At 38.8% G+C, this 15,047-nt stretch overlaps 1 protein-coding gene across 1 annotated transcript; it reads left to right on the forward strand.

The window, feature by feature from the left end:
* The first annotated feature begins 545 nt into the window (after positions 1–545).
* Positions 546–4,157, forward strand: LOC140229129 (uncharacterized). The gene has a single exon (XM_072309396.1). The coding sequence runs from the start codon at positions 790–792 to the stop codon at positions 1,516–1,518; it is 729 nt and encodes a 242-aa protein (XP_072165497.1). The 5' UTR covers positions 546–789; the 3' UTR covers positions 1,519–4,157.
* Positions 4,158–15,047: the final 10,890 nt, after the last annotated feature.

A 15,047-nucleotide genomic window follows, 5' to 3' on the forward strand; every position in this document is an offset into this window, starting at 1 on the left:
TTTGCACCATTTCCTCATTTCCTTATGCATTTTTTTTTTCTCCTTCCCTGTCTGTAGGTCACTCAACTATAACGGTTGTGAGAAAGACAGCAAGAGAGAGAGAAAGAGAGGCGAGACGCTCCACTGATTGGCTGAGGTCCTGCATAGGAGACCGCCTCTACTGAATACACTGTGTGCCAGCAGTGGTTTGTGTGTGGATTCCGTGGGCTAGCTGTGTCGTCGGGCTCCCATCATTCTAATTTCGTAGTAGTGCATGCATAGTGGATCGCTGGCTGCTACTTGAATACATTACAGCTATGCCCTGTGCCCCGTTCGGAGTAGTTTTCCACCTCTTGCTCTCCGCCAAAGCCTACTACATGTAGAAAGCAGCAGGCTTGACAGGCAGCAGTTAGCCGCTCCCTGCTGCATCGGCTGGAGGCTTGTTAGTGAGCTGCTGGACACCACCTCCTGACACAACCTGACGACAACAACTGTTGAAATCTACCAGCGGGGGTGCTTCTGGGCTAGATGCTTGTTGACCACAATTCAGTGAATGGAGCTATTGGGGTCTTTGACAGCCACTCACATCTGATGAGCCTGGAGTGCCAAGCCAAACACTCCGCCACAGCTCTGCTATTCAATCAACTGGCTCATTCATAGCAGAGAGGGACTCCTGTCATCACACAGCAACATATTCTGCCAGTCTGTGTCACCGGAGTGGTCGCGTCTTGATGTGATTGTAAAGCAGTTCCGCTTGCCCATCTCTTCTCACCAGAAGGATTCCATTCTAGTTGCGCGGAAGATAAAAAAATGGCTTCAGAATTCCTGCGAAGGTTGCTGAAGCGAGGGTCCGATCAGGCCCAGCGACCCAAAGTCGATGTTCACGCACTGTATACAAACTGTCAGATGAGTCGGGTTCTCATGCAAGGGCAGCTCTCAGTACATGAACCCTGGAGGAAACACAAGAAGAAGCCCAAGAGTGTTCATATGTCCCTCTTCACCAATGATTCCAGCCCTTTCCTGGTGTGGTACGCGGATAAGGCACGGAAGAAGCCGCGCGGATACTGCAACATCCAGGGGGGAAAGATTGCACCCATTGGGGAATACAGCTTCCAAATTGTGTTCAGCGGAAAGAACAACCAAGTGTACAAATTCAACACGGAGTGCTGGGACAAGCGGGAGGAATGGCTTTATGCATTGCGCGATGAGAGTAGACGAGATCCCACGATGCCCGAGTTGTCGAGTGTGACTCCCTCGCTCATGCACAGTAAGGACGATATTGCAATTACGCAGCAGACGCAACACCAGCGTCCTCCATGGAAGGGACATCGTAGGACTCTTAGTGCTGGATCGCCATCACCCCAACTTGATCGGTGCCAGGTTTCACTGCAGCGATCGCGCAGCCAACCTCACATTCAAAAGGGAAAACTTGTCAAAAAGCGACCAACACTGCTCAATTCTTCAAAGCCGAGCACAGTCGGACAATCTATCCAGGGACAGAAATATTTTGTGAGGTCACCTGAAGTGTGCAGAAGTTGAGGATGAAGATTTCCAGAGTGCTTTTGTATTGATTGTGATGACATATCCTGAGCTGAAGCTGATCAATTTGTGTGTTTTTAAAAAAATGTGTTTTTGTGTATTGTCCAAAGCTATTACTCTTGCAGTAATTTATTGTAAAATCTGCAAAACTCAAGTATATTGAATGTGACCGAAAATAATTGCAATCTGTATTTATTATTGACCCAATGCAATGCTTACTGTGTATGTCCGTATATGTGCATGGAATGCCATTATTGTTTAAAATGTTTGTTCCTGTATTTGAAAAACTGGTGCATATCGGTAGGGTACAATCATTTTCACAATATGCATTGAACTACCTTTAGAAAAAGAAAAATATGAAAAAAAGATATTATGAACTGCGATATTTTTTTGAGGTACAGCGCAAGTACTATGTAAAATACCGGCCAATATGATAGTAAAACCATGATTTTAAGTAGAGACCAAACATATTTTGTGCAGATAATCAATATCCAATTGGTGCCTTAGTATATATTTACAGTGTATATTGATAGGAAGTTCCACTCATCAAATGTGTTTTGAGTTTTTTGGAAATCAGAAAGGCAACTTCAGTACAAAGCTCCCGCTGTTTCTTTGGGTCCAGAATATTCCAGCTGTGACACCTAATTTTTTTTTTCTTTTTAATATTTAATTTGGTGTTGGAATTTTGAAATTATGTGCATTTCATTAGATTTTCGTGTTTGTAAATGGTTACAAATGTGAATCTGGATTTGGTTCTGATGTGCTTCATGCACACTACAAAGCTCTGAAACTATTTTTTTTTTTTTTTTTTGTCTTCTGACCCTATCAGCAGGCTTCCTGCCATCTGTATTAAATCTAAGCAGAAACAGTACTCTACAGTAAAATTCTAGCTGTTTTTTAAGTTAGTGTAATTTTGAAAAGTCAATTTTTAAGAAATTGGGTTACATTGAGATTATTCCTTATGTAGATCCTACATGTTGTCGCGTGCGAGTTTCTGAAGAAGTTGGGCAGGACTTTGTTCAGAGCTGCAGTTGTTTACATGAGATTGCGACTTTTCCCACCCCGACCAATTAATTGCTCTCACCAATTCTCTTACATTCAGAAATTGGTAAACTCTGTAACTGGGAATTCCCCTTTCTGATGGGCATTTCTTTTTGCTGCAAAGGTGATATTTGGCCCTTCCCCTATTTTGACGCGTACTATAGACCAGCAGATTCCACCGATTTGATATTTCCAGCCACGAAAGTAGTCCTGCATTTGTGTGCCATAGAATTATTTAAACTTTTCATTAGGTGTCAAATGGGCCTAACAGCTGAATGGTGATTATCATATCAGTGGTGGTAAAATAGCAGATTACAAACAGTCAGGTGCTCCACAGTTGCTGAACTTGAGTAATCCAGCCAGTATGATGAACAGTCTATGTATCGAGGCAGATTGATTAGTTGGTAGAGGCTGCCCTGTCCTGTAATACATGTACTCACTCGAGTGTATAAATGCATGAGTGGTTGCATCAAACATTCCCTGAAATTTTGTTTGAGCTTGTGCGACAACTTTTTGTGTTTCCCCAACATATACATCTTATTTGATGTGGTGATAATTGAACACACAGTGACCAATCTGGTTGCATACAGTATGATTTTTCTCACGGGATCAATGAAGCTCGGTGTTATGAGATGGTGATGCACAGTTAATTCCAGAGCTTCAAAGCCAAAGTGGGCGTTGAAACACGGTAACAATGGGAGTTCTCAATGCCACTTCAATTGTTACTGAGAATGCATTGCAAAACTTTCAAAGAAGTAGTCGTGGGGTGGATTGGGGGCTTAGCAAAGATTCCCAGGACTGAAACAGTAGATGCATTCACTAGCTGGGTCCATTCTTATCTACCCTCCCGTGCTGCTTTACCCTTCATCCTTTCTAATAGTTTGTCCTCATATGTGCCTAGTCATAAAGTGAAATCTTAGGGATGCGCAAGGATGCACTGAATTTAACTCTTCCCTCTTGGAGTAGCATTCACACATAAAACACTTGTCTAGGGTTTCACATACACGACCATTGATGCGAGGCGCGCTATTGTAAGGGCACAATGCGTGTCACAGTGGTGCTTTCAGCCACCGATGAAAGTGTCTTGCTTTGTGAAGTTGCCTCCTTTGAAAATGTCTGGTGACACAGTTTCCTCATGGGGGCACAAGATTTAGAGTTTGAGCACCAGTGTGTAGGCACTCAGAATCTACAACCCACCCACACCCCTCCTCCCCTGCCTTTACCTGACTTTATTCTGGGAGGGTTTTCCCACTGAGCTGTGACGAATACAGTTCTCACGTACATGCACTTAAAGTGAAAGTGGAGTGAAGATTTTGCGGTGGGCAATCCGAGTGAGATCTAGTCACACTGCCACCGTCAGAGCAGTTGTCAGGGAAGCATCGTTTATTACCTTATTAATGTGTAGTAGACTCACGTTTATAGTTGCATATGTGGGTGCAAGCTTAGCTTCGCTTGTTTCGTGTTGAGAAGTACAGTTTGTGAGGGGTTTGATTCTGGAGGCACTAGCAAGGACTCGAAACATCAATCATATATTTAGCTATTGATATGCCAGTAAACATTGTCCTATTAATAGTGCTGGGGGGGGGGGGGGAGAAATAAGAGAGGGAGAGGGAGCACGGTGCTCTCGATGAGATTGCCAGAGAGTAGACGGGCCTTTAATAAGGATATTGCTACTGCAGCGAGGTGAACTAGATGCACACCGTAATGAGCTTTCATTAGGCTACATTAGTTAGCATGTCATTTTCATTACGCCGCGAGCAGGCACCGTCCTTTTCCCCCCACATTGGTAGCATTCCCAGAGCCAGCTTGAGGGGACTAGTAAATCAAGAAAGCAGCTGCCGCCCCCAGGAAAGCGGGGCAGCGAGACGTGGTTTCTTGATCAGAGAGTTAATCTCATCACCTGTTTAATGAACGCTTTCCCCCTCTTGGACCCGAGTGACTAATATACCAGACAAAGACCCCAATGTTCCTCATGTTCCCCAACCCAATCCCCCCCCCCCTTTCCAAAAAACATGTAGTTTGCGAACCAATTTCTGGTGGTGTTTGACTAGCCTACTTCTCCCATGCTGATCCCACTCTAAAAGTAAGTCCGATAAGTGAAAATAAATATCGGGGATGTTAATACTGGGGATGGGGTGGCCTCCTACATTAGACAACAGCAGGGCATTACAGGAGATACAAATTTCTTCTGCTTGCTCAGTTGGATAATTTGGAAAGTGCCCCATTCATTTCACTTGCCCAACAGTGACATTTATTTGCCCTGTGCCAGTGTGTGAGTTTGTAGCACTGTGGATAGGGAGGTTGTCAATGTCATGGTGCAAAGATTGTGCCACGCACAAATGATATTGCTCTTTGAGTGGTCACCATGGCCTGTGCTGGAAATCATACTGATTGCAACATAACCACATTTTTTTTTTTTTTTTTTTTTACGACGGGGATTTCCCCCAAGTATTCTCTCTTATACTGTAGAGAGCAATTTGGTGAGAATCAGAAAAGAAGTTTGTGAACCATGGGGGGCCCCCGAGGCTTATAGAGTGAATGTCAATTGTTGAAGCTTTACGAGTTCACGATGACCTCAAGGGCATGTAGTGAAAAGAAAATCAAAATACACTGTACACCCAAAGAAGAAAAATCAGGTGAAATAGTAGCGTATACAATGTGCAAGGCAATGAGAATGTTATCTGTGTTTGTTCAAGGATTACAGTTGTAACAAATAGATTCATGATTTATGTCATTGTGTATCAAAACCCAGGTTCATCAGTCTTGCCAATTTAGGATGAGATGCATTATTCTCCATCCTCAACCAAGAGACATATTTCTCTCCAGTGTCTCTCTCTCTCTATCTCAGCTGTATCATACATTATTGCATGTTAGTGGGCATTATGTGAATATTGGTGTAGTGTTGGGAAGGAGCAGACTTGTGTGATGTGCACACCTTTGGACTGGACTGGTCGAGTATCGGTAATTAGAGCTGCCATCGGACATACAATGATTTATTTGTGAGTGATGTGGCTTTCAATTGTGCAAAAGATACCGGAGGTTGGAGAGAGACCCTAGCTTCCTGTATCCAATCTATAGATGTTAATCAGCAGTAGTGATGCATTACAGCCCGCTCACTGCGGACACTCATGTGACACTGTCTAGGTACATTGAACAGATGGCAGCGAGGGCCAAAGCATGCAATAAAAATGGTTGCTCCTGCTCCATTCCAGTTTTTTTTTTTTTTTTTTTTTTTGTGGATCCTGTTATAGTTGAGGATGAAAGAGAACATTGACTTCAACTTACTCTCTATAGATTGAGACGCTATTCCAGATAACTAATTTTACAGAGTAAGAATCTTGCACTCCCATTACGAACAGAGGTTTTGTGGAACTTTTTAAGGCACTGTTTAATTTAAGTTATATCTACCTGTTTAAATAATGTAAGCCAAAACAATTTGACTCACGGCAAAGGAGAGATGTCATAATTCAGAGCTGTTTAGAAGTCTCCCCTATGAGCATGTACCAACAAACACTATTTGATTTGAATTCAACTGCTTTATGATTTTGTAGTACGCTGAAATCTCTGCTAGCCAAATATTTATTGAACTAATTAACCCTTATATTTTGACTTGTTTATTCAGTCAGCAATGTGTACTTTTTGTTTATCCTCATATCACTGTATTTTTCCAGCAGTTATTGTTTGTGTGTTTAAATCCATCTTAGGATAATGACTATTTTGTGATGTCAATATTACATCAGAACTGCTAAGCCTCTACTACTAAGGTGCTGTGCTTTAGTAGGGACTGAGTTTGCCAATTTGAAGATTACACTTTTGTTAAAGATTTCACTGTAAAGTAACATGGCATTTATCAAGCCATGTGTGTGGCAAAAAGCAGCATTAGAGGTAAAGTATACTTGTACATGTATACAGATATGTCCAATTAGTTAAAGCAGCAGCCACAAATGAAAAATCTAAGAGTACTTTAAAATCAATCCTCATCGCTCCTAACTTAAAGGGAAAACTAAGTGGATGTGCCATATTTTCCCTATCCCCTATTGATCATTCATCCCCTGAAAACAATCTTGTATGTCACATGTGTTAGCTCTATGCAGAAGGACTGAACTATTCATTGTCTCGGGATGGTGTTTCCTTTTTTTTTTTTTCATTTCCCTCAAGACATTTAATGGCATTAGAAGTGTTGAATATCATGTATGTTGGGACACAGTGCATGCATGACCAGCTATGGAAAAGCTGAAGTGCACGGTGGGATTGCAGCTATCAGTATTATCTCTTCCTGTGATTTATACACACAGTATTATGACCTTCATGGTGAAGGTCTGCACATTGCATTTGCAATTTTGTCCCAGGCAGGGGTGGGTCAAATGACAAAAAACAATTTTCGTAGAGCTGCTGGCTGGATTAAAAAACACAAAATGTACACAAAAAGAAACCTGCAAGGTTCCAATTTGCAAGTGCATGCAACTGTTTGTAATGAAATCGGACAGCATTTTTATATTGCATTTATAAAAGTACTAACATGAAATGGCATTTTTGTTACTTTTGTCAAAAAGATGAGGTATTCATGTTATATGTCATGCTCAAAAAGTAATTTTCTGATAATTTCACTCAGAAGAGCTCATTTTGAAGTACTGCTTATTTGACTTTTTTTTTTCTAAATTAACTGTTTGCAACAAATACTTCCAGTAACACCCTGTCATTACATTTGTAAATTTACTTCAATACATAACATCAAATTTTGGACTTTTCGCCATTTTTGGTAGATAATTTGCAGATGCGTTCGCAAAAAGGCACATTATTACAGGTACAGTTTTGTTGGGTTATTCGTAAGTCACACCTGTGGTAAAAAAAAAAAAAAGAGATGAAAATTATGAGCAGTCATAGTGGAACAAATAACTGCCTACACTCTTATTATGTTGACTTTGTCAAGTGCATGTGAAATGTTTTATGACAACATTCCTTACAACATTGTGAAGATGATGAATAGTAGGCTCATTTTTAAGTTTTGATTTGTATCATATAACAGTTCATCATACATACCTGCCCTTTAAAAACACACATGTACTTTTTTTTTATTTTATTGATTATCATTTGTACTGCCCATAAGTTGTTAAAAAAAAACAACAAAACAAAACAAAACAAAAACAGGGTGATGCAGTTCAGTGTAGATACAGAGAGGCCACCTAGTCAAAACTGGCTGCCAATGTCACTTTTAATAACAATTTATCTGCAAGTAGTTCTTGAGAAAATAATTACCAAAATGAAGTATTGTGCAAAAGATTGTACATTTATTTGATGTCATTTTTTTTTTTTTTTTTGTGGGGAATAATCATGAAAACTATGCTGTAGTACCAAAAGATGGCAAAATCTGATGACAATTTCTGTTGATCCCAGTTTAATGTCCCTTCGAAAGTAATAAACTGAAAATTTGTCCACATCTGTAAGGCAGATATGCTATCAGCTTTACTGTAAGTATTTTCGTACATTCTCATTGGTCAGTATATTGAATTTGTATGTGGCATATGGTGCTTGCCAGTTTCATATTTTGTTTACTTTGTACAACATCAATATTTCAAATTATATTTCAGTACATGTGCATATCATTGTGTAGATGTATGTACAAAAACAAAAAGAAACAAAAAAATGTTCCGCTATGTAATTGTTGATTGTACTGGAACTCTTGTGTAATGTGTAATTGAATATGTATGAATTAAAACAAAACAAAAACTATGAATTGCACATAATGGCAATGACAGTGTGTAAAGTATTGATTATTTGTGTGATGGATATACCATGAAGGTGAGTCATGAGTGCTGATTAAAGGACAAGTTCACCTTCATAAACATAAGGATTGAGAGAATGCAGCAATATTAGTAGAACACATCAGTGAAAGTTTGAGGAAAATTGGACAATCTATGCAAAAGTTATGAATTGTTAAAATTTTTGTGTTTGAACCGCTGGATGAGGAGACTACTACAGCTTGTGAGTCATATGCGTACAACAGTATAAAGAAAATGTAAAGAAAATTCAAGATATTTTCACTTTTTTCGCATAATAAAAGAGCACTTGACTTGCCTCTTTCTAAAGGCAGGGGGAATGATATTACCCCTAACATATGTCGGTAACGAGTCAAGGGAATGTGTACTTTTTTCAAAAGATGAAATTTTGTGAAATTCTCTTTGTATTTTCCTTATATTGTTGTACGCATGTGACATCTAAGTTATTCATACAATGCAGTAGTCTTCTCATCCAGTGGTTACTGCATTAAAACTTCAAAAATTCATAACTTTTGAACGGATTGTCGGATTGAATTTTCCTCAAACTTTCAATGATGTGTTCTGCTAATATTGCTACATTCTCTCAATCCTTATGTTTATGAAGGTGAACTTGTCCTTTAAAGTCCTGCATATGTTATGCAAACACCAGAAGCAATAAAAGTGGCTGTTTGCACAGATCCATAACTAGTGAGGTAATGGGAAAGCCACTCGTCTTGACGTTACTTAAATAATAAGTGGATCAATCAAAGGGAAAATCATTATAGGGATCTTAAAGGTAGGGAATCCCATTTGCACGCCTTAAATGAAGAGTTGTATGAATACAGTGGTATGTTGAAGAGAGTATCATTTAAGAAACTCCCATAAAGTATTGAAAGTGGAGGGTAACATTTAGTACATTTTTTTGACCGTTAGATTTTGAATTGAATTGTTTTCGGGGCTCACCGTAAATTCCAGTACATTACTAGGCTACCTTTGCAGACCCATGTACTGCATGTGTGGCCATCATGTATATTTTGTGAAGAAAGTTCGTCAACGCTTACAAACATTTCTATATACATTCTTGCCACACACTCTATATGTTATTACATCAGCTCTTGTACTTTTAGATTTGTGTTTATAGATCACAAATACAGAAGAATGCAACAAAAAGGCTTAAGTGTGGCTGACACACAGAACTACTGAGTAGTTGAGTTTTGTGCATTATTCAAATTTTAGATAACTGTTGACTTCCAAATTTCTAAGCAGTGGCCTAAGCAAGTCCCCTGAGGTTCATATTTAATGTTTTGCTGCATTTTGGGAGGTCTGTAAAAGGTATCCCCTACCTTTAAGTCTTTCATTTGTCAAATCACTACAACAGAAGGAAATGAACTCAGCATGTGTTTTGTCATGTGTTTTGCACACAGTCCCGGGGGACATTACATGTAAATGGAGGCATTGAAATGAAATGCCTCTTTTTACATTGTTTTGTTTAGAAAAAAAAAATATGCAGGAAATAAGATTTGCTTTTCATGGACTTGCTAGAGCCCCTGTAGTACTTTTCCCCAAATTTGTGCCGAAGCGCATGCAGCGACGCTTATTCATTCCGGTGATCAAAAGTGACAAATAAAAGTTTGATAAGGAGATATTGCTAGGGCAGGGAGGTATATCGCATTAGGCTCCGCCAAACTTGATTGGAGTTTATGAACGCCCGTTTGCGGAATTACTGCAAAATGCTTTTAGCCTAATGGGCACGGGGCCTTGTTTTGCCTTGTCTGGAGTGGCTGAAAGCGGAGTGGGGAGTTGGAGATGAGAGGGGGTTTTTGAGCAGGTATGGGAGGGGGATTTTCGAGCAGATATGGAGAGAACTTTGGCATGTTGAGGTAGCGAGTGAAAGAGTTGCAGCATTCTGAGGTAGTGGATTGATTATCGAACCGGTAGTCATAAAATACTGCTGCGCTTTCTCGACCCCAGTGCAAGGCAGTTCTGATGTGTGCAAGAGGGTGAATGATTTTGCATGCTCTGTACACAAACATGTATGATGAATATTTCGATGAGGAAAAACACTTACACTGGGAAGTTCCTGTTTGACAAGAGCATAATGTGTGCAAATTGACGCAATAAAGGATGAAAAGATTGTTCATTTGAATTTCACATACTTGAATGGCACCCAGGGGGGCTATCAAAATAAGTGTTTTATTATCTCTGCCTTGGGGCTATGATATATTTCACTGAAGACTACCTACTTGGCATCATAATCAAAAGGGGAATTTTCACATAAATTTGTGTGATGCTTTCAATATCCCTGTCACAGATATTCATAAGAGAAAAAAAAAAAAACGGATTAAAATCACAACAGCATAAAATCTAACACATGAATCGTACAATGTGATAAATTTCACACAGTCTGTAAGGCAGCGCAATGTTTGTTGCCTTGCTTACAGGCACTCCTATTGATATTAAATTCTCACCATAACAATCGAATTTTCAGAGCTATTGATTTTGTTTTGCTGCCTTTATTCAGACCAATATTACTCAGGGGCATCATATTAATAGAAAAACATTTGCCAAGGAGATGAATTGTTTCGGTTACCTGACGCTGACCCTTTTTATTGCTGTTTTGAAACTCCCACCTCTGGGCATCATCCAGGTCGCGTCGCAAACGAGAGGGATTAATTTCCCTGCGATCAGATTAGTCATTGTATGATGCTTTTTCTATTTCTGGAAGGCTAAGCAAGCGTTGTGAACACAAGTGGGAGCATGTGTGTGTGTGTGTGTGTGTGTAAGGGGGGGGGGGGGTAAATGGCACAAACATAAGCAGGTGCAGAGACAGATGGAAACTATTCCTGGACACACACTCTCTCCAGAAGTTCACACTGTTCCAGTGAATCTACACACACAATACAGAAGTTTTATACCCTATGAATTACTTCAAAGGTGTCAGCAAGGTGATTTAATCAATGTTCACATGCAAGTTATTACTGTACCACTAACTGTTAATATTTTTTTTTTTTTGGGGGGGGGGGTGGGGGTGGGGTGGAAGGTTGTGGGGAATTGGTTGGGATGTGAATACAGCATAGAGAGATATATATAAATAGACCGAAACCGAAGCCACTTATAATATTTGCCACAATATCAATCATACAGACAGATTTCTCTATATGCTCCTGGGGATCATTGGTTACACTTTTTATTTGTTTTTTCAAATATTGTCTCCACAGGAAATAGTTGTGCTTTTCCTTTCAATGGTGCATATAATATATATATATATATATAGTGTGAAAAGAAGAGCAAGGTGGACGTAGCTAGGGTCAACGTGCCTGTTTATTGCCGCCGAGACCCCTTCTCGCAGTCTATATATATATATATATATATATATATATATATATATATATATATATATATATATATATATATATATATATATATATTATACAATTTGTTTCTGGTCAGTTTCCATTACAAAAAGTCTACACGCGAATGGTGACAAACAGATAATGAGCTATGACGTAGATCCGTCATTTGCATACCACCTATCACAGTGCGTTGAGCGTTAAAGAATAATACATATTCATGATGCAATCACGCGTCGCATATGCTACGTTGAGCTAATGTATTAATGAAATCTAAATAATAGTAATAAAGACGCGTGCACCTATTGTCACGTCACGAATTTGCATACGCGCTAAGTCACGATCACGCGTTGACCCGATGCGACCTCGTAAGGCCAATGACATTAGCCAATCAGCATAGCGTATTCAAGTGAGAAGCACGCAATTGCTTTAGTGTATGAACATATTGGTGGGTTATTCACTCGGGGCTAAACTGACATGGTTTATGAATATTGAAAAGGTACCGATGGCAAAGTTTCACGAAATTCCTCCAAACTCAGTATGAATACATGTGAGTATTTGCTGCAACCTACTAGGCAGGTGCATTGTACAAATACAACAGGTATGGCAGTGAAATAACCCTCCCAAAATGGCCTTCAGGATCACAGTTGGCACACCACGCCGTCAATGTAAAATTGCGTGTTGTCGTAGAGCTGATTGCGTTTGAGTGAGAAATGACACCTAATTTTCAACTCGAAAGGTACCGATGTAAAATTTTCACAAAACTCTACAAATGAGGTATGTAGAATAAGCTTGAAATCTAGATTTTCATGAAAACCAGGTGCATTTAAGCAAAAAGACATATTCTGGGAGGTATGAGTTTGTAAAGTCGAGAGTCCGTGTAAATGTCCTATACCTGATTGTGCGCTCTGCGCGGTGCATTTAAAAACGCTCGTTTCCTATGGAGGATGTCACCGCACTTTTTGTAATGCTGTTTCTCTGTTTTCATTGTGTATTAATAAATTAATATAAATATATACTGTATAGGCTTACACTAGATATCTTTTAGTGAGGTTTTTATTTCCGTGAATTTTGTGAGTCAGGTGCCATTTGTAAATTTAAAAACACACAGAAATATTAACTCTCATGCCTAATGCATACATATCGTATTATGATATTATATATTATACAGTGTATATATGTACACGTAAACACACATACACACTAACACACACATACATATATGTTTGTATACACATTCACACACATGGTGTTTGTATGTGTTGTACAGATAGATTCAATTCCACATTACAAGCAGTTTCAGTTTCAGTATTCAGTTTAATTTTCATATTTTTCAAAAACAAATGATACCAGTACATTGTTTTACAATAATACATAACATAAAAAAAAAAAATGCTTTTTCAGAATCTCAGAAAAGAATTATACAGTAAGAGTTGTATTTTGATGGTCATTATTATGCTGATATTGTAGATGTAAAGGAAGAGACAGATAGCACAAGAAATGTGAAGAAACCTACAAAAAAGCTAAAGCTTCCAGAAATGCAGATTTCCAAGAAAATATGAGGGTATTTTTTGCATTCATATTGATTTGGAACTTATTTGGAACTTATTGATTAGGACTGAACAAATCAAATGTTACTATAAAAATTGAAAAAAAAAATGGGGATTAATTTCTTTACTGAAGTACAACCACTATGGTCAGTAGATGTCTATTTACCTTTTGCTGGAATATTTCTGTCCCAATTAAATCATGCACATTATTGGTAAACAGACAGGCCTCTTAAGCTTGATTTGTTTTTGTTTTTTTAAATGAAAAGAAGAAGCTACAAAGTTACTTAAAACACAAAACACAGGTAGGCTTCTGCCCTCTCAGGAATGTTTGCCGGAAATGATTGCAAAGCTCGCCTCACCAAACTGAATCTTTAGTCATGTGACCATACATCAGAAAACCCCAAAACAGTTAAGAGACCAGAATCTATGTGAGGACTCAAGATAGCTGAAATGGGTCACCTAGTGAATTCTTATTTCCTATATTTCTTGCAAGAGTAATTCTTCTTGTAAATGATTCTACAGTATGGGATCATAAAACAAGGGGGAAATTGTCTTTTTTTGCAGTTTTTCTAGAGCCCATTTTGTTTTTTGTTTTTGTTGTTGTTGTTGCTGTTGTTGTTGTAGACCATCTTGGATTCAGGGATTCCGAGCACAAGAAACCCTGTTCCGCTTTTCATTGTCAACTCTCCTACTGACTTTTGTAAGGATGATGCTAATGCACTGAAAGTTGGTACTTGTCATGAACAGAATGTGTGCCTAAAGAGCATGCAAATTTTCAGTTTAATCTGATAAATCCCTTTATAGCTGTTGCTATAAAATCTTATATCCTGTTCTCTGTCCTATTCATTGCACTAAGCACCAAAGCTGGGTGAAAACAAGCACTCCAATAGACCCTAAACTTCAAAGCCGCTTTTCTCGGTAAACACTTTTCAAGAGGGTGTACTATCTTCTTTCATCTATGTGGGTTTAAGAAAGTCCATTTTGTATTGAGTTATATGTTATTTTCAAGTTTATGAGTCCACTCTTACAGAATCTGTCCTTCACTTACAATCCATGTTTGGCAACTCTATGGTGGTTCTGTGATGCAGGGTCACATTTCAATGGTACATTGTACTTACCAGTTTCTCAAGTTTGTGTGTGTGTGCTCATTTGTAATTTGATAGGACGTTTGCAGTCAGTTTGAAGCATTTTTTTTTTTTTTTTTTTTTTTGCAACTGGCTATGAACTTACATTTAGACATGAATTAAGTCAATAGTTTCTCAGGAACATGTTTTGTTGAGCCACATGAACTACAAGATACAGTGTGATACAAAATGATCAATAACTTTGGGCTAGAATATACCTGTTCTTATCACAAACCATCATACTCCTCCACACAAGAATGCTCAACTCCTTGAAATATCAGGCCAAATTATCTACCATCAAAAATCATTCATCTGAAAGAATGTGATCTTGTAGGCCTACACTTTACTGTTTTGTGCACAGCACTCATGTAATTACCAATAAAATGTGTATTTGTCTTGTATCTAGGTGGGTGTTTGTGTTCAGGTATGTTTGTCTGTAGGTGGATGTTTGTGCAGGGATGGACGTAATATATATACTATATCATGTTCGCGCTTCCGGTGCTTTTCCACTGCTACTTATTTGCGTATCCACCTCTGCAAAATAATTGTGATTACATGGATTTGTGAACAAACTTTTCATACAAAGCTCCTAATATTGTGTAAATAATGGTCCCTCATCATAGAATAACTGTTTTCCCAATCTCACAAACGTCACACCGCGCATTCACAAACACTGACCGCATAATCTGCCCTGGGGTTACAAGCTCA

The sequence above is a fragment of the Diadema setosum genome, chromosome 5 (genome assembly GCF_964275005.1).
Source record: "Diadema setosum chromosome 5, eeDiaSeto1, whole genome shotgun sequence".
Lineage (NCBI taxonomy): Eukaryota > Metazoa > Echinodermata > Echinoidea > Diadematoida > Diadematidae > Diadema > Diadema setosum.